The 20,778-nt window shown below is 38.6% G+C and overlaps 1 protein-coding gene across 1 annotated transcript; it reads right to left on the bottom strand.

The window, feature by feature from the left end:
• Window positions 1–428: 428 nt before the first annotated feature.
• Window positions 429–19,138, bottom strand: hnf4a (hepatocyte nuclear factor 4, alpha). Its single transcript, XM_085782974.1, has 11 exons — window positions 18,990–19,138; window positions 16,062–16,236; window positions 14,828–14,922; window positions 13,745–13,851; window positions 12,735–12,890; window positions 9,668–9,755; window positions 6,865–7,017; window positions 5,573–5,809; window positions 3,700–3,819; window positions 2,295–2,507; window positions 429–1,283 (listed from the first exon to the last, which is right to left on the bottom strand). The coding sequence occupies exons 1-10, from the start codon at window positions 19,075–19,077 to the stop codon at window positions 2,365–2,367; spliced, it is 1,362 nt and encodes a 453-aa protein (XP_085639100.1). The 5' UTR covers window positions 19,078–19,138; the 3' UTR covers window positions 429–1,283; window positions 2,295–2,364.
• Between the last annotated feature and the right edge of the window lie 1,640 nt (window positions 19,139–20,778).

The raw sequence follows: 20,778 nt of genomic DNA, 5'->3' as shown, positions 1-20,778 counted from the left end.
AATCACACCTAAATATTTGAATTCACTAACAACTTCCAACTCGTCAGCACCCAAAAAAACACCTGGGTGACAAGGCATGGAAGAGGCAGATTGCTTCGACAGAAATAGACAAACAGTTTCTTTTGCATTCAAAATAAGACAGGAACTTGTGAGCCATGTTTGACTGGTCTAGAGGAACAGCCTGCGTGTCGTCGTCCTGAATCAGTGCTGCAGATATCTGTAATGATTTTATGGCCGTTTATCACCGTGAAGCAACATGTTGCAAGACGCTATCAGTGACCAGGCAGCACTGCCACGTTGGACCCACTTCTCTTCTCTTTTTTACCTCCAACATGTCTAATCTGATTATTTTTACATGTTGCTGTTGTTGTGTGATCCCACTTCCACTCATAATCACAGTTAATATAAAATATGACCTGAAGAAAATGTAAAAATAGATCTTGAGATTTATTAATTCATGTTCACATTGTAAAGGCGAAAACATTTCCTGCGTTTGAAAGGCAGTTACAGGTCACAAGGCACAATTTATTCCATCAGTTAAACCAAAATGACAAAAAGTACTAAACAAAAAATATAATATATATATTTTTAAAAACCAATACAACATAATATTATTGGGAAACTTCCTCAGTGTGTCTGCACGGGACTTTTACAAAGTGGCACCACAGAGCTTCACCAAGACGTCTCGGTGTGTGTTAACATTTGACGACTGTAAAATATGAATTTTTTTCCAGCTTAAAAAAACAAAACCAAAACAATTTTTAGTCTTGTCACAGAATATTAATAAAGAGACTCCTCAAAACAGCCGAACTCATTCAAGGAATTTCCAGTTTTGATAATAGAAAAAAAAAAAAAAAAAACTTCTCTGAGTTCATGGTCGAAACCATTTTATCACTAATAAACATAAAACAAAAAAACAAAATACTGTGCAACACTAGAGACATTGTAAGGCCTGCTGTAACATTCATAAAGTACTGACACGCTGCCACGCTAACAGGAAGTGATGCCACCCAATAATAACAAACTATATTTACAATAATGTACGACAACAGTTTTGCCTGGAAAGTTTCATCTCTTGTAGTTTTTATTTTATTTTATTTTATTTGAGGCTTTGGCCGAAGCGCGACGCTCGGCTGCAGCTGCATGAGAACTGAACAAAGAGACGTAGTAAATGTAAATTACATTCTATGTGTTTTTTTGTTTAGCTACTTTTTTATCGTTTCAGTCCAGTTTACAGCTTCACCGCCGACTGCGTTTTAATAAACTTACATAGAAAACACACACTGCAAAAACTGAAATATCTTACCAAGAATATTGGTCTGATTTCTAGTCAAAATGTCAAATCTAGTCAAAACAAATCTCATTATATTTAAAATCGGACTCGTCACATTTAAAAAGCAGCTTGTTTTTAAGACACATTTTACTTCTTACAAGCATTTTTCACTTGAAATAAGTAGAAAAATCTGATTGTGGAGCTAAGTACAAAAAACCTGCTTTCACCGGCAGATTTTTCTACTTATTTCAAGTGAAAATTTGTTGGAAACAAGTGAAAATTGTCTGAAAACAAGTTAATTTTTAGGTGATGAGTCTTATTTTAAGTGGAAAGAGATTAGTTTTGACTGGTCTCCCCCAAAAAAGTATCAAACAGCTGCAGCTCATTCAGAACGCTGCAGCTCGAGTTTTAACCAGAACAAAGAGATCAGATCACATCACCCCGGTTCTTAAGACCTTACATTGGCTCCCAGTCAGCTACAGAATAGATTTTAAAGTTCTGCTCCTGGTTTACAAATCACTGAATGGTTTAGGTCCAGAATACATGAAAGACATGTTAGTAGAGTCTAAACCCAGTAGAGCTCTGAGATCTACTGACTCAGGTCAGATAGTGGAGCTCAGAGTTCAGACCAGACATGGTGAAGCAGCATTTAGCTGTTATGCTGCTCACAAGTGGAACAAACTACCAGCAGAACTGAGATCAGCCCCAACTGTGAGCACTTTTAAATCCAGGTTAAAAACATTTCTCTTTTCATGTGCTTATAGCTGAGAACTTTAAACTTATCTATTTTTTTTTCTTTTACTTTTATTTGCTCTTGCTTTTAACTCTGTTTTTAGTGTTTTGTTTGTTTTTATTCTGTCTTATGCTTCTTTTTTTAATGTTTTGTCTTTATGTAAAGCACATTGAGTTGCCTTGGTATGAAATGCGCTATATAAATAAAGATGCCTTGCCTTGCCTTGCCTAAAAATGAGACATTTTGACAAGAAATGAGACAAATATTCTTGGTTTTGCAGTGTAAAACTCCTGGTTCTGGTTTAACATGATAAAAAATAAGAGAACTAGAAAGTGAAGGAATGAGGACGGAGAGAGGCTCAGATGGCCTCCTGCTTGGTGATGGTGGGCTGAGGGATGGATGTGGGCTGCTTGGGCGCCGTGGCGATGACGCCCGCTGCCATTTTGTAATGTTCTGAGCTGGAGGCGGCGGGCGGCGAGGGGATGGGGGTTTCAGGAGTGGCTGGGGAACAGAGAGAAACAGAGAGGTAAACATCCTTCCTGTGCTATAACATGTCCTGGCTGCCTGGGACCACACTGTTTTTTAAGATAAAGGAATAATAAGCACTTTTGTGAAATTTCTCAGAGCATTAAACATGTTAAGAAAGAATAACAGAAGTTCCCTTTGACTAAATAATCCAGATTAGTTCCCATGAAGAACTGAGAGGATTATACTCTGCCCTCGGCCACGTAGAGCCCAGAACACAACACAACACAACACAACACAACACAACACAACACAACACAACACAACACGTAGTGCCTTTCTTTGTTTTTGTCTTTATAACTGTCTATTGAGCGAGTGTCGTAGTCTAGAGTGTCTATGTCTGTGTGTATTTTGAATTATGTTGTGAGATTGTTTCTTTGTCTTGTGTTGAGATGTTTGTGTGTGTGTGTGTGTGTGTAATGTATTTTAATGGTTGTGAATATACTGTATGTCAATGTATAAATGAAAATATGTATTGTATTATAATTTCAGTGATTAAGACCCCCAAGGGAGAGAAGCTGCTGGAAAGTCCAGTCATCTTGAAGCAGTAGCCTATAATCTGCTTAGTTTTGACAATTTCTTTAAAATGTTCATCTGTCAAACTGGTTTTTAAGTGTTTGCAGAACTTGGCTCCAGATGTGCTGTGCAGTCGTTTTAGAAGACAAAATAGTGATAGGATCACGGGTACGGCGAGTGGCAACTGTAAAATCTCACGCCAGTAAGAAGCCTTCTCTATAAAGGGTTCCTTCCCAGATGTGGAATTCACTACCGACCGAAATAAAACTAACCTGAGACATTAGAATTTTTAATACAAAGGTTAAAGTCTGGCTGAAACAAAATCAGAACTGTATGTATTTTAATGTGTCATGACTTGGTATGATTGTAGATGTATTGTACATTTTATAGTGTTGTTATGTATTTTTTATGTCTTTCTTCTTACCTTCTTTCTTCTACTAAAAGCCGAACTAGGGACGGGAGTTGGAAACTAGCATCAGCTATAATCTCTGTCTGCAGAACATCAGTCACATTGACTTGTTTGGAACGAGTGGAAGTGTCACTATGTTAATTAACCTGCATCGTCCCGATCAAATAAACTGAATTAAATTAAATGTGAGTCTTTAATAAACATAAACATAAACATTGCAGGATGTTTGTGTGGTGCACTCACAGATCTGACTGCTGTGGATGGGCGTGGGCATGGAGCTGACGATGACGTTGGTGCTCAGGTGGTCCTGGACCAGGTGGGGGTGCAGCGAGTGAGGAGCGTGAGGAGCTTCGTTGGCCGAACCTGAAACACACACAGACAGACACACACAGACACACAGTCGTCATTCAACCTTTAAAACACACACGACACCTGTTAAAGGTCCCACAGTGAAGAGAAAGTGAAGTTTCCACTGATTCTAGATCAGATCTAGGTTCTGTAATACTGTAATTACAACAGCTCGACATGAAAAGTACAGTAACAAAAAACTAAACAAACAAACAAAAAGGCATTTAAATTTGCATACAATTAAAAAGCAAAAGTAAATGGATAAAAAAAAGTAAAAAAAAAAATGGTGAAAAAAAAACCCTAAAAAAAATTCAAAAAAAGTGGTAAAAAAAATTATCAAAAAAAGTAAAACAAAAAATTCTAAAAAAATTCTAGAAAAAGGTGGTCAAATAAATTCTCAAAAAAGTAAAAAAAATAAATTCTAAAAAAAAAGTGGTAAAAAATTCTTGAAAAAAGTGGTTAAAAAAAATTCTCAAAAATAAAGTGGTAAAAGTGAGGTGTCCATTGATTATAGATCAGATCTAGGTTCTATAATATTGTTATTACAACAGCTCGACATAAAGGGACAGTACAAGAAAAGTGCAGTAGTAGACTTGGTAACAAAAAACAAAACAAAACAAACAAACAAAAAAGCATTTACATTCGCATACAATTAAAAAGAAAAAGCAAATGGATACAGGATATCTAGTTGTAGAGATCCATTATGTCTGGGGGAATTAAAGCCTAGTTTTAATATTAAGTTATCAGAGTGTTGTGAATCTCAATTTTTCAAGTTGAAGGAGCTGTATAATTTAGATCTAAGTTCTATATTAATACTGTGAAAGTCTCAGAGAGATACACACAGTATTCAGAAACTGAGCCTTAAAACCGCCGTCAGGACTTCCTGTCACTTTGTGATGTCACAACTAAGCCCCGCCCCCTCACCACCTGGACGACACCATCCAACAGTGTTTTATTGAGTGTTTTATTTCTTAAATCTGCTGTTTTTCTGTATTGGATCACTTTAGAAAACAGTCAGCCAATCAGAAGAGAGCCTCAGAGCCTCCTCTCCTCTGATTGGCTGACACCGACCGACCTGTTGCTACCAGAGCTCCAGAGAGAAGCTGAGAGAGGAGATGGGAAACTATACTGAGATGGTTTTTGGCTCTTAAAGCTAAAAACGCATCTTCCATTAGTTTTTATTTTTATTTAGTTTTTCATTTTGATTTTTTTAAATTCCAGTTAAGTTTTAGTGAGTTCAACAAGCGATGAATCAGTTTTAGTTTAGTTTTTATTGTAGAGGAAGTGACTCGTTTTTATTTAGTCTTAGTTGTAGTTTTTATTTAGTCTTAGTTGTAGTTTTTATTGAGTCTTAGTTGTAGTTTTTATTGAGTCTTAGTTGTAGTTTTTATTCAGTTTTAGTTTAGTTTTTATTTAGTCTTAGTTGTAGTTTTTATTTAGTCTTAGTTGTAGTTTTATTGAGTCTTAGTTGTAGTTTTTATTGAGTCTTAGTTGTAGTTTTATTGAGTCTTAGTTGTAGTTTTTATTGAGTCTTAGTTGTAGTTTTATTGAGTCTTAATTGTAGTTTTTATTGAGTCTTAGTTGTAGATTTTATTGAGTCTTAGTCTTAGTTGTATTTTTCAGTTCACTAAACAATTTTGTTCACAGCTAGTCTTAGTCTTAGTTCACTATAATAACCCTGCTTCTTACCGCCATCAAACCTTTATACCCTGACACCTGTGTAGTGTCAGAAACGGGACCTTTAACAGCTCCTACAGAGTGTTTTTACCTCCCAGCAGCATCTCCTGCAGCAGGTTGTCGATCTTGGCCATGCCGAAGAGTTTGACGAACTGGATCTGCTCGATCATCTGCCAGGTGATGCTCTGCAGCGTGGGCAGCAGCAGCAGCAGCTCGCCGAAGCGGCCGCGCGAGTCGTACTGCCGGTCGTTGATGTAGTCCTCCAGGCTGACCTGCACCTGGTAGCGCATCCGCTTGATCTTCACCGGGTCACTCAGACCTTTCGCATCTGGGGACAAACAGAACGGCCGGTGTTTACAGAAGAACAAAACAGAAAAGAGAGAGAGAGAGAGAGAGAGATAGAGGTCTGTAAATGAGTCGTAACTGTAGGACAGGGGTTCTCAACTAGTCTCACATTGTCCCAAGTCGCGACCCACTTTTATGGAATTCAAACCAAGATGTTTTTTAAAGCCTTTAAAAACTCATTTAGCTCTTTATTGAGCAAAGTGCATTTCAGAGCACCTGAATGAAACTGAGGAGTTACCATGACAACTGCATGTACGGAAGTGAATAAAAAAATATCAAACTGTACAAAATGGAGACCAACAAAACGATATATTTGACTTCTAATGCATCTCTGCATTCAGAGCATGTTCACTAAAGTGAATAAATATCAAATTACACAAAATAAAGACCCACAAAACAAAACCAGATTCACTGCATCAGGCCACATTAATAAGAAACTGATATCTTTGCATTCAGAGCAAATGGAGCAAATAATCAGAAAGTGAGGAGGAGCATTACAACTGCATGTGTTCACGTGTCTCGTGCCTTTCAAAATAAGTTATTTTTCAAAATAAAAGACATGTCCAACATCAGATGTGCATTAAAGCTATCAGTAAGTGATCCGGTGGTTTAGTCTAACTTCCTGTCAGCAGATGGAGTCAGCAGCCCCCGCCCTCGTCATGGATCTATTGGTCCTCGTCCCTACGTCACCACATTCAGGCGCATCCCTTGGCTGCACACACAGAGAGGACTGCCCCTTTATGCCGTTCTCTCTCCTCATTGGATAAAGGTTGTAGGATACAAGGAAAGTTTTCTCCTGGGCTCAGAGCAGAGCAGAGTGACTGACAGACCCGTGTTTCAGACCAAACACTCTATAGAAGTGATTGCTGTCGGAAGATACAACTATTTAAGACTTAGATTAACACAAACATTCACCTTACTTCTGCTTTAACTATTATTTACTTTTTTGACCAGCTGACCCAGCTGACCCACTTCCGGGTCCCGACCCACCAGTTGAGAACCACCGCTGCTGTAGACGAGGGTTGTGTGTTTCCTCACCGGGGTCGAAGAAGACGATGGCCTTGAGGCAGGCGTACTCGTTGTCGTCGATCTGCAGCTCCTGGAAGGGAAGCACCAGCTCGTCCAGGATGCGCACGGCCACGCGGCCCACCTCCAGCTCGGGGCAGTTCCTGGGAATGATGTAGTCGTTCCCTACAGGAGGAGGAGAGACCGGGATGAAATAACGGTCAATTTCATAGTATTTTGAGAAAAAAAGACAAGAAATAATGATTGATTGCACACAAATAGTCCAGAAATATATACTTATGCTTATATATACTTTTGCCTTTATGAAAAACATGACATTACTATGAAACTGACCGTTAATTCTAGATTATTTCTTGACATTACCCCTTTAACAACCCCACCAAGAAGAAGAAATGCAGTGAAAACACAAACAAACACGTCTTTTTGTATAATTTATATGAGAAAAAAGGGTGAAAACAAGACACACAGACCAAAACTGGAAGGAAACGACAACATTTGGTAACCCTTTAATTTACACACTGCAAAAACTCAAAATCTTTCCAAGAATATTTGTCTTATTTCTTGTCAAAATGTCTCATTTCTAGTCAAAACTAATCTCTTTCCACTTAAAATAACTTGTTTTTAGATCATTTTCACTTGTTTCAAACTAATTTTCACTTGAAATAAGTAGAAAAATCTGCCAGTGAAAGCAAGATTTTTGCGCTTGTAATAAGAAAGAAAAACTTGCTCCACTATCAGATTTTTCTACTTATTTCAAGTGAAAATCTGCTTGAAAGAAGTAAAAAGTGTCTAAAAACAAACTGCTTTTTAATGTGATGAGTCTTATTTTAAGTAGGCTAGAATGAGATTTGTTTCGACTAGAAATAAGACAAATATTCTTGGTAAGATGTAGAGTTTTTGCAGTGTGGCCAGTGTTTTGTTTGTTTTGTTTATTACAGTCAGATCCCCATTAGCTTTTGCCACGCGAGAGCTTATTCTCCCTGGGGTCTTTTTAAATACAAACCATCAAACAACACACACTTAAAGGGACAACGAGGAGTTTCTATTTAGTTATAAAAAAGTCTGATATTAATGTGGATGAATCTACGTTACCACTTGTTAATGGTCCATTTTAGATAAATCTATGGTTTTGTCTCTATGGTTATTTTGTTATTATTAGTGGTGGTGGAAATGCTGGGCGAGCCGACCAGCGTTTCTTTACTTTCGGTTTCGTGGCGAGTCATGAGAATAACGCCGCCGTATGAATCTCCGTTTATGGTGGGAACTACGACGGTATGTGATCGTCTTCCAACCTCTGACTTTAATTCTTGATGAATGAAAACATGAGTCTGTCTTGCGCCGGTCAAAGAATTTCACGGTGCGGAGGCTCATAAATGTAGTGAGAAAACACTTCGCTTTAACAAAACTCCTCATTGTCCCTTTAATACATACAAACAAAAATACATACAGAAAACACACACTTAATACATACACATACAAACAAAACATCCAAGACGAACACCTAACAGACATTATACCAGCATTACCTACATTGAATCACTACACAACATTTACTATGTGGATGCCGAGACCCAGTTTACAGATATAGGCTACTAATGGTCAGAATTACAATGGAAATAATAATCTCTGTTACAGAAAGTAAAACATGTCTACATGATGGAATATATGACGGCCCAATTACAGCTAAAAGTACCTGTTTTTAACCCCAGTTACTGACTATCTCGCTTAAGACTCTTAACGGCGTGTTCACACCGGGCGCGTGGTGAATTTTTCGCGCTATAAGATTACATACAAAGTCAATGTACAGACGCGAATGGGCGCGAATTTGTGCCGACGGCGCGAATGAAGCGAAAACGCGAAGTTCGCCCGTTCTCTCGAGTTCAAAATATTGAACTCAAGCGGAATATTCGCGCGAATGCCGCGAGTAAAAACAAATATTCCAGCGGGCAAACTCGAGCGAGTAGAGCGAGGCGAATATTTCACTCGCGCCCGGTGTGAACGCACCATTATACACTATTATTATTATCTAAAATATCCCCTTTTTTTGGAATATAGAACCAGATAAAATATGTGCAATACCCTTTACAGTGCTGTTTGTGTGACAGAAGAGACCCAATCTCAAGATGTTTTGATTTGTTTTCCTTTGTGATGTTAATTTTAAAAAAAAATAAAAGAAATAATAATCTCTTAGTTTCATTTTAAAACTAACCATGTTTCTTTGTTGTGTAACATAATTCTAAAGGGCATTGCACTCCTTCATAGCTCTATATGATACTGTACGTTGAGAAATCGCCCTGGGTCAAATAAATTAACCTCCAGCAGCATGTCCACACTGCAAAAACTCAAAATCTTACCAAGAATATTTGTCTTATTTCTAGTCAAAACAAACCTCATTATACCTCAAATAAGACTCATCACATAAAAAGCAGTTTGTTTTTAGACACTTTTTACTTCTTTCAAGCAGATTTTCACTTGAAATAAGTAGAAAAATCTGATAGTGGAGCAAGTTTTTCTTTCTTATTACAAACACAAAAAAACTTGCTTTCACTGGCAGATTTTTCTACTTATTTCAAGTGAAAATTAGTTTGAAACAAGTGAAAATGATCTAAAAACAAGTTCATTTTTTAGGTGATGAGTCTTATTTTAAGTGGAAAGAGATTAGTTTTGACTAGAAATGAGACATTTTGACAAGAAATAAGACAAATATTCTTGGAAAGATGTTGAGTTTTTGCAGTGCAGTGGAGTAATTACAGTGTGTATGAGTGCTGACAACTACACTGATGTGGTGAAACACTCGTGCATGTGTGAGTTTTACCTAACAGCAGGATGTCTTTGTACAGCATGGACCTCTTGGCCGCGCCGAGCAGCAGATGCTCTCCGGCGTGAGCTCGCAGCAGCGCCACCTGCAGCACACAAACACACGTAACAGGGTTTATACAGGAATCTTGAAGTTAATTTTAATTCCTTTTTAAGACTTTTTCAACACCTTATCAATATTTTTCAACACCTCACCGCCACTTCAAGCTGTAACCATTTACATCAGTGGCACTTTTAACTTAACAGTTTCAGTTTGTGATTAAGACTATAGACCACTATGATACAACAGAATTCAAAAAAGGCTAGGATAATAAATCAAAGGCAAAGTTTATCAAAAAAAAACATTGTTGTTTATGTTTTATTGAGAGTGGAGCAATCTTCTTTTTTCTTTTTCATGAACCGGTTCATCTTTGTTTTTGAATAAAGCGAATAAATTCACACACTTCCACAATGTTTTTTAGGACTCAAACTCTTGGACAGCTAATTCAGAAAAAATACCTTCAATATTTAAAGGGATAGTTCAACATTTCGGCAAATTGGCCCATTGCCATAATCGCTATAGTCATAGCAGTAGGTTCGTTACCTTTAATTGTAGGTGTAAGCTGTTTTTAGAACGGCGGAGCAGAGCCGTGAGCTGCTCAGAGCTACGCTATGGAGGCTAACGGAATTTCTTGGTTTCCCTCATTAAACTCATCAAATTCAACATCCCAAAACTCCACAGCGCTTTTGTAGACAAGTTGTGAGCTGCACAACCACCACGCTATGAGATAATGACGGAACGATACGAAACGGAGCCGTTTTCGAGGTAAATTCATACAAAACCGCTGATGCACGTTGCGTTCAGGGACAGTTTTTCAGCAAGCAGTCTCCGTATTTACCCTGTATTTACCTCGAAAACGGCTCCGTTTCGTATCGTTCCGTCATTATCTCATAGCGTGGTGGTTGTGCAGGTCACAACTTGTCTACAAAAGCGCTGTGGAGTTTTGGGATGTTGAATTTGATGAGTTTAATGAGGGAAACCAAGAAATTCCGTTAGCCTCCATAGCGTAGCTCTGAGCAGCCTGCTGCTGCGCTCCGCCGTACTGAAAATAGCTTACACCTACAATTAAAGGTAATGAACCTACTGCTATGACTATAGCGATTATGGCAATGGGCCAATTTGCCAAAATGTTGAACTATCCCTTTAAGACTTTATAAAGTTGTGAAAAGACTTTTTAAGGGTCTTAATTTTCCTAAGATTGATTTATCACCTTTTAATACTTTTCAAGACCCCGCGGATACCCTGTAATGACACTTTTAACTTAACAGTTTTAGTTTGTGATTAAGACTCTAGATCACTATGATACAACAGAATTCCAAATAGACTGGGATAATAAATCAAAGGCAAAGTTTGTCAAAAAAGAAATATTGCTCAACTCCCCAAAAACAAAAACTACAATCAGGACAGTCATGACATGAGCCTCAGCTCGTTTGATTTTGTTTCTCGTAGGCTGCAGCCGATATCCGAGTACTCGAGCTCGACTTGGGCCATTTACCTACTCGGATTCCTTCAAAATGTCAGACTTTATAATGTCATGAAAAGACTTTTTAATACTTTTTAAGGGTCTTAATTTTCCCAAAATTGATTTATCACCTTTTAATACTTTTCAAGACCCCGCGGATACCCTGTGTAACATGAAACCTCACAGCTTCACAGCTTCAGCTTCAGAGCTGCAGAGATTCAGACCATGAGAAAAAAGAGGAAGACACTGATACAACATCAGCAAATGAGTGACCAAGGCCCGGTGATCACACTGTTAATGATTCTGCACTTTATTTTCCGAGGAGGGATGTGAGTTTGGAACGAGCTCATCATATTTAACTCAGGATTAAAAATACATTAACCACCGCGGTTGAACAGTTAGAGGTCTGAGTCATTACAAACATGTCGATTCATAGAGTCAGAGACCGTCTCTTAGGGTTTTACTTTGGGACATGTTCAATGAGTCTGCAGCTGGTTGATGTGTGACCAGAGTGTCTGTACAACTCTGTGTGTGTGTGTGTGTGTGTTGAGAGTTGAGTTGAGATTACTTTATTTATCCCATAGGGTAATTCTGTTTCTACAACTGACCACCACACCAAAATCACATACACAAGCATACCGGTACATACAGTTGAGGAGGAAAAGTGCAAGGACAGTGCAACATTGAGATCAGGTAAGATAAAGTACAAAAATATAATAAATACATGAGAGGGCAGTATACTGTACGTAAAAACACATTGTCAACAACAACAGTACTAAAAACTACAGCTTCAGGACAGCTGAGCATTCAACAGACTGATGGCAGAAGGAACAAAAGACCTAGAATAGTGATTGGTCTTCCTGAGAGGCTGCATGTAACGTCGCCATGACGACATCAAGATGAACTCACAGGCCAGAACATGATTATGATTATTAATGATGCATGCTGCCATTTGCTTTGTGAGACCCGTCTTTCCCAAAGGGAGTTCAAGTCAGTCAGTTGGCTGCCAGTAATCTTCGAGCAGACTTTCACAATGTTTCACAACTTGGCTGATCTGGGCAATATTGGAGTGGTTTTAGGGGTTATTGATGATGCTGAATCCATTTCTGACATTTTCAAAATTCAAAATGGCTGTCTAAACCGGAAGTGACCAGATTTTAACCGCCCAGTGGGCCGATTTTGATGGACCAAAATCTGGTCACTTCCGGTTTAGACAGCCATTTTGAATTTTGAAAATGTCAGAAATGGATTCAGCATCATCAATAACCCCTAAAACCATATAGGCAATTATGCTAATTTATGCTAATTGGGTCAATTATGCTAATTGCCCAATATATATAAGTTAGCATCCGGCAGTTTCTGAATACTGGGGACCCATACTATATATTTCTAACATAAAACTTTGGGGTATCGGTGTTGATGTCAAATTTAAGCTGAGAGTCAAACAGTAAAGTACCCAGATATTTGTATGATTCAACAGTTTCTACGTCCTCCCCATGGATCAAGCTTAGTGGTGTTTGCCTTGTGTTTCCTGTGTGTGTTTCCTGTGTGTGTGTGTCTCACCTGGTCGTCCAGCGGCAGGTCACAGAAGGCTGGGATGTACTTGGCCCACTCCACCAGCACCAACAGCTGCTGCTTCATGGACTCACACACGTCTGTGATGGCGGCGATCTTCTTGGTCCGGATGTCGCCGTTCAGGATCGGAGTGGGAGACGTGATCTGAGCCGGACCAGACAGATGTGTGAGACAGATGTGTGAGACAGATGTGTGAGACAGATGTGTGAGACGGATGTGTGAGACAGATGTTTGTGTGCGTTCTTAAACACAGGCGATTAATGATGAGGAGGATTTAGAGCAGCGGTTCTCAAACTACAGTATTTTACATCAAGGACCACGGACCCCCATTGGACAAAACTTTGAAACAAACACCAGAAATACACAAATATTCATTCTGAGACTGAAGAACGTTACTTTTTTAGTCAAATTAGGGCCAATGGCGTTCATTTGTGGAAATAAAAAAAGTGGTAAAAAGAATTTCTCCAAAAAAAATTCAAAAGAAAAGTGGTAAAAAAAAATGTCTCCCCAAAAAAAAATTCTTAAAAAAGTGGCAAAAAAAAATTCTCAAAAACAAAATAAAAAAATGTCTCAAAAAAAGTGGTAAAAATTTCTCCCACAAAAAAAAAAAAAAAAAAAAAGTGGTAAAAAAAATGTATCCAAAAAAGTGGTAAAAATTTCTCAAAAAAAAAGGAAAATATAAAATTTCTCAAAAAAAAAGTAAAAAATAAAATTTCCAAAAAAAAGTGGTAAAAAAAAATTCTCCAAAAAAAAAAAAAAGTGGTGAAAAATTAAAGTGGTAAAAAAATTCAAAAAAAAAAAAGTTTAAAAATTCTAGAAAGAAGTGGTAAAATTTCAATAAAAAGTTGGGGACCCTTGACTCTACTTTGAGAACCACTGGTTTAGAGGATGAAGATGAAGATGAAGAAGATGAAGAAGATGAAGATGATGAAGATGAAGATGAAGATGAAGATGAAGATGAAGATGAAGATGAAGATGAAGAAGATGAAGAGCAGCACCTGTCTGGACAGCACGTCTGCCTGGATGAGAGCGTTGATGGACGGTAAGCTGCTGTCTTCGTAGCTGGACCTCCTGGTGCTGATTCTGTCTCTCTCGTTCTGCACGGCTGGAAAACAACAACAAAACAACACAACAACACGTTCGTCTTCACTCGGTGTTTTAACAACCACAAAGTTCAGTTTTCATTCAGTGAAGTCGATTTAAAATGCAGGAGAACTATTCAAAGTGTCATATTTCCTCCTCCTCCATCATCATCATCGTCGTGGTCGTTGTGGCAGAACTTGTGTCAGACAGAGAAACCCTCCTGAGGTGTTTTATCACAGGGTTCCTGCAGCTTAAGCCAAGTTAAATTTAAGACTTTTTAAGACTTTTTAAAGCCACTTGAAATGAAATTTAAGACCGACTTCATAATAAACACAAATGCAGAAAGAAGAAAAAAAATACCACATCAATTACATAGGGTTAGGGACAATTTGACCCACTTTCCTATGTGATCCAAGGTAAAGTGACTGCTACATGAACACTGGATTGTGTCTCTTTCCAGCTGTCCTTTCAAAATAAATGTCTCTTTCCAGCTGTCCTTTCAAAATAAATGTCTCTTTCCAGCTGTCCTTTCAAAATAAATGCATAAAAAGTCTGAAAAAAAAACAAAAAAACTGACTTGGGAGCTGGTGGCGGTGAGAGATTTAGCGTTGACGGCCGCCACTAACTTCTCTATGTCGGATTGTTACCAATTATTTTGAGATTTGAGACTAATTACAACCCTAAGATACCACTTATCATATGTTAACATTTTTAAGTCTTTTGAAAAATTGATTTAAGACATTTTAATGCCACTTAAGGCCTTGTTTTTAGATTAATGAATTCAATGCCTTTTAAGACTTTTTAAGGACCCGTAAGAACCCTGTATCAGCATACGACTGTTACTGCTGGGAAGTGTTTGCTCAGCAGAAGCCGCTGCAGAGTGAACATTAACTCCCCGGTGTCGCAACACGTCAGGACGAGCAGCGCCGCCGCCGCCGCTGCAGCGTGGACGGGTCAGATCAGACCGGCGCTGCTGAGATTTACAGACGAACTCTCACCTTCTTTCTTCATGCCGGCCCTGAAGCACTTCTTCAGTCTGCAGTATCGGCACTGGTTCCTCTTGTCCTTGTCCACGATGCACTGTCTGTTGAACCTGAGTGGAGGGAAGACCATGGTCACAGAGTTGAATGAATGAAGACGTTCATGTTTTACCTTTTATTACTTTATTTATTACTATCAATACTATGAATAACCATGCTGCTAGAAGCACTTTGCACTTTGCCTACCTCACACATGTTGTTGTCTAAGTGTTGTCCATTGTCTAACCGTGTCTGTTTATGCCTCGTCTTTGTATAGTAGCTTGTATTCTGTGTATTTTATCACTTTTATGTTATGTATAGGGACGACAGATAGAAATGAACTGGGAGCTAAATCTGGTGCAACCATCTTTTCATTTTTTTCTTTTAAATGATTAATGTAAGTGCACATTGTCCCTTATTAAACTAATAAACTAAACTAAACTAAAACAATGAATCAATGTATAGATGAACGACTCAACTGAAACTCATTAACAACCGGTTTGATGACTGAAACCAGTCTCTTCTTTGTCATATGTGCTAATAAGCTGCATGTTTCTGGATTTTGCATCGTTATAAACGGTGTTTTATTCTGCATGGACTAAAACATGAGTCGTCTAATCAAGACAAAGATCTGTAGTAGGCTTGGGCGGTATTACCGTAATACCGTATACTGCAGGTGTTTAAAAATAGCAACGGTATCAGATTCAATACCGTCATGAAAAAATGCAATGCACTTATATAGGAGATAAGGATTAAATATTAAATAAAAGTCATTTAATGCCAAAAATTGATTATATGTCCAGTAGCACTTACTGTATGTGTGGCTGAATCTTCAGTTAGTTTAATATGTTTTAGCCGACTTTTACCCCCCTGTATCTGGCCCTTCAAATTAAAAGCCCTATAGACTTGGATTTTGACTTAATTTTGACCAATTGACCAATGAGGTTTTGGTCTGTTTGACTATGTGGGGGAAGCCCTAGTATTCAGTTTCTAAACGGTGAAGACACAAGCCAACAGTTTGGTAACGCCACCTGAGGCTTATACGTCATCATTTTTAATTAGTCACGGTAATACCGTATATACCGCGGTAAAATATGGAGGAAGTTTGAAGGTATCAAAATGCGGACACCGCCCAAGCCTGATCAGTAGATGAACTGATCGTGGATCAGCATCCTGTAGAGACAATGATCTACTACGACTCGTCTGTCCTCACCTGCAGGAGTACATGTGGTTCTTGCGGACGCTGCGTCTGAAGAATCCCTTGCAGCCGTCGCAGCTCGAGGCGCCGTAGTGTTTCCCCGTGGCTCGGTCTCCGCAGATGGCGCACAGGCTGCCGGCGGCCAGGTGGCCCGCCGCGTTCATGGTGGCGCTCTCCGCCGGCGACGAATCTGACCAGAGAAACATAATTTTATTATTATTATTATCATTATTATTAGTGTCTTAAGACTTTATGAAACGTGGAGCAGCGGAGAGAGAAGCTCAGGTCGATGATGAGAGGAGGATGGAGGAGTGAACACAGTGAGTGAGTGAGTGTATTTGTATTTATGATTTATTTGCACCATAATAAAAGACAATTACAAAAAACAGAAATGAAACAAGAATAGTAAGTGCGGGAGAGGTTAAAAAACCCTTTATGGGCTGATAAAAAGCACCTCCCCAAGAAATATACATAAAAGATATACACTACACTAAAAAATGTTGGGTTATCTCTGTAACCCAATTTCTGAGTTATTGGTGTTGGGTTAAATTTTTGGGTTATTTTTCCAGAGTGTAACACATTTTCAGGGTTATAGGCTATGAATTTAACCCAATCCCTGGGTTGTTCAAGTAATTGGGTTATTTTTCAGTGAGTAACCCACTCATTGGGTTAAGGGTGTAAAAATAACTCAATGTTGTAGTTAGCGCAACCCAACTCTTGGGTTGAATATTCACCCCAAAAGTTGGGTCAAAAAGAACAACCCAACCTGTTGGGTTAAAATAACCCAAAAAGGGGTTTGTCCTTATTTGAACCAGCAGTTGGGTTAAAATTGGGTTATTTTTTAACCCAACTGTTTTTAGTGTGTACATTCAGAAGATAAATCAACAACAAGTAACAAAAAAGGAAGCAATACAAGTGCCATTTTATAGCAACACTCAAAGAAGTCAGAAATAAAAACATGGGTATGTATGAATATAAAATAATTGTATTTAACTGAGTGAGTGTATGAGCATGTAAAGAGATAATGATCCAATGACAAATATACTGGAAAAAGACTATTAGGAACTTTGATTTAACAGGTTTAAGCTTTCAGTCTGAACTTAAAAGTGTTGAGGAATGAAGATAATTTAACTACATGAAGATGAGAACTCCAAAGCATGGAGCCTCTGTAAGCAAAAGAAAACTGAGTATGTGTAGTGATTAGATTGACGAGGCTTTGATTATCTGTGAGAGCTAATCACTGAGACAGTTTCTCTCTCTCTCCTTGTCGATCAATCACAGCGTGAGTCAGGACACATGATTCAGCAGCCGGATGACTCACTGCACTGCAAAAACTCTACATCTTTCCAAGAATATTTGTCTTATTTCTTGTCAAAATGTCTCATTTCTAGTGAAAACTAATCTCTTTTCACTTAAAATAAGACTCATCACTTAAAAAATGAACTTGTTTTTAGATCATTTTCACTTGTTTCAAACTAATTTTCACTTGAAATAAGTAGAAAAATCTGTCTTACAAGCACAATCTTTTTGTGTTTGTAATAAGAAAGAAAAACTTGCTCCACTATCAGATTTTTCTACTTATTTCAAGTAAAAATCTGCTTGAAAGAAGTAAAAAGTGTCTAAAAACAAGCTGCTTTTAATGTGATGAGTCTTATTTGAAGTATAATGAGATTTGTTTTGACTAGAAATAAGACAAATATTCTTGGTAAGATGTAGAGTTTTTGTAGTGCAGCTCTCATATTATTACACACACACACACAAAAAAAAGTGAGAGGTTGAGTGGTGGCGAGTTCGAGTTCGTGTGAGTGAGTGGGAATTTTAGAAGCAGGAGCCGAGCCGTCGTCATGGGAGAGTGGAAAACCAAACGTGAACTCATCTTCCTCTTCTTCTTCAACACGTCAGGACGGTGGGAACCGACCGTTGGAGCGGCGGCGACGTGATATCAGTGATACTGATATCACGTCGCCGCTGCTTCGTAAACCCTCTATGTGGTTGTTCAGGGCCACAGCCGTTAGGTGGGGGGCCACATGATCAGAAAGGTACCGGGGTTCATCAAGTCATTTAAACATCCTGAGGTCTGCACGTGCAGCTATGAGCTTTATATGTAATGTGAAGTCAATATTCAGCTTCTTTTATCTCACATTTGAGACATTTGGTGAAAATAGAACGGCAGAATGACAACATTTGTGCTCAAAAAACAATCTGACAAAATGTCATTTTAGACTTGTTTTCTACACTTATCTATTACTGTATTCATATCCTATTTCAAGCACCAAAACAGTTCATTCTCATGACTGAAGGAGTGTTTTCACAAGGGATTTGAAATGTTTCAAAAAGCAGACCTCAAATTTCCAGCATTTGTCCTAAATTATTTCTTTCTACAGTGTTCTAGGACAAACTGGCCTCAGTGTGCTTACAGCGGAGGTTCTAATATTTAGACATAAAACACTGGAGTATTGTTACATCTGCAAGTATCTTAAAAAGATACATTTAAGAAAATATGTAAAAGTGGAGAAAATGGCCTCAAACCTCAGAGGGATAAACACGTCTGTATTCAGTTTTAACCAGTGATTTGGTGTTTGTCTTAGAGTGCAGGGCCACAAACAAAAACCTTGTTTAGGGGGCCACCAACATCCTAGGATAGATGCTGTTGGCCACAGGATGAACATCAACCGGCTTCGACCAGAGGAGGTTAATATAACTTTGACCTGAGCAGCAGGAAAATAAATCAAAACCTCTTAATGTTTGACCACCAGACAGACAGAGGAGCGAGGAGATAAAGCTGCTGCACGGCGGCGATGAGGAGTCTCAGAGAGCAGCAGCACCCACGTTTTAAATCAGTACAAGTCTCAAAGTTCAGAGTCAGCACTGCAAACACACACACACACACACTTCCACACACACACACACACACACACTCCCCCAGGTGTGAGACTGACTCACCTGTGCCGAGCGGCAGCACCTGCATGTTCTCGAACTCCAGCGTGGTGTACGCCGGGTCCAGAGCCTCGCTGTAGTCGGCCATGTCCATGTCTGCAGCTCTAACACTCTAACTCACTCTAACTCACTCTAACTCACTCTACACTGACCAAGAGACCACAGACCTGTCCAAGAAGCTCCCGGCCCCCCCACCCCATCCCTACACACCCCCTCCTCCTCCTCCTCCTCCTCCTCCCCGTGGCTCCGCCCACTCCTCAGGTATCTGTGTGACTGACAGCTCAGCTCCTCCTCCTCCTCCTCTTCTCTCTGCTGGTTGATGTTTAACTCGTCCTCCTCCTCTCTGGTGAATCACTGGCCTGTGTGTCTTTAGGAGCAGATAGCAGCTCAGCTTTGATATCTGACTGCTGCTGCTGCTGCTGCTGAAAAAGTGGTAAAAAATTTCTCCAAAAATGTTTAAATATTTCTAGGAAAAAAGTGGCAAAATTTCAAAAAAATAAAAAAAAATAATATGTTTTTTTTCTTATTCTAGAAAAAAGTGGTAAGAATTAAAAAAAAAAAAAAAATTAAATTCTCAAAAACTATTCTAGAAAAAAGTGATAACATTTCTCCAAAAGGTGGTAAAATTCTGCAAAAAAAGTTTCTAAAAACATTTCTATTAGAAACTGGTAACATTTCTCAAAAAAAAACTGATTCTAGAAAAAGTGGTAAAAATTTCTCCCCAAAAAAAGGAAAAAAAAAAAATCTAGAAAAAGTGGCAAAAAATTAAGAAAAAAAAAAAAAATTCTAGAAAAAGTGGCAAAAAATTTCTAAAAATTAAAAAAAGTGGTAAAATTCCGCAAAAAAAGTTTTAAAACATTTTCTAAAGAAACTGGTAAATTCTACAAAAAGTGGTAAAAATTTCTCCCATAACAAAAACAGTTTATTCTCCCTGGTTGATGTTTAACTGGTCGTCCTCTCTGGTGAAGCTCTGTGTGTCTTTAGCAGCAGATAGCAGCTCAGCTTTGATATCTGCTGCTGCCTCAGGACGACATGAGAGCATCTATCTATCTATCTATCTATCTATCTATCTATCTATCTATCTATCTATCTATCTATCTATCTATCTATCTATCTATCTATCTATCTATCTATCTATCTATCTATCTATCTATCTATCTATCTATCTATCTATCTATCGGCTCGTTCAACCTTCACCGCCGCCGCCCGGCACACGCCGAGGTCACACGCAACGCCGTGATGATGAAACCATGACGATGTTCACGTTACGTTATGAACAAATAAAGCTGCAGCTGCAAGCGTCTGCACGGAGAGAGAGAAACCATGACACCTCTTCATGTCTCTTCCACAAACCACAGTCAAATATTTCACCTTTTACTCCATTAACACGACACACAGTCACACAACAGTCACACATCCACTCTCGGGCTGCAGCCAACGATCATCTACACTGTTGATTATTTAAACGATTAATCGATTAGTTGTTTGCTCAATAAAATGTTGAAAACCACCAGACAACACAACGTTACAATACTACATGTCTTGTTCATGAACTTGCACTGTCCCACCCAAATAAAATTGAATTGAATTGAATTGAGAGTTGTTTTAGAGGTAAATACAGAGACTGTTGATGAAAAACTGTCCCTGAAGGCAACGTGCATCAGTGGTTTTACATGAATTTCCCTCTAAAACAACTCTGTGTGGTAACGTTGTGTTATTATCTCATATTGGTGAATGTGCAGCTCACAACTTGTCCACCAGAGCGTTGTGGAGTTGTTGGATTGTGTATTTGATG

This window comes from Trachurus japonicus, chromosome 7 (assembly GCF_045865225.1).
Source record: "Trachurus japonicus isolate A0001 chromosome 7, Traja_1.0".
Classification (NCBI taxonomy): domain Eukaryota; kingdom Metazoa; phylum Chordata; class Actinopteri; order Carangiformes; family Carangidae; genus Trachurus; species Trachurus japonicus.
This window is presented reverse-complemented; position numbering and strand designations above follow the sequence as displayed.

Coding starts and splice junctions, on each gene's coding strand:
- hnf4a (XM_085782974.1), bottom strand. CDS start 19,077: ATGGACATGGCCGACTACAGCGAGGCTCTGGACCCGGCGTACACCACG. Junction 14,923..16,061: donor AACCACATGTACTCCTGCAG/GTGAGGACAGAC, acceptor CCCTCCACTCAG/GTTCAACAGACAGTGCATCG. Junction 9,756..12,734: donor ACCTGCCGCTGGACGACCAG/GTGAGACACACA, acceptor TGTGTGCTGCAG/GTGGCGCTGCTGCGAGCTCA.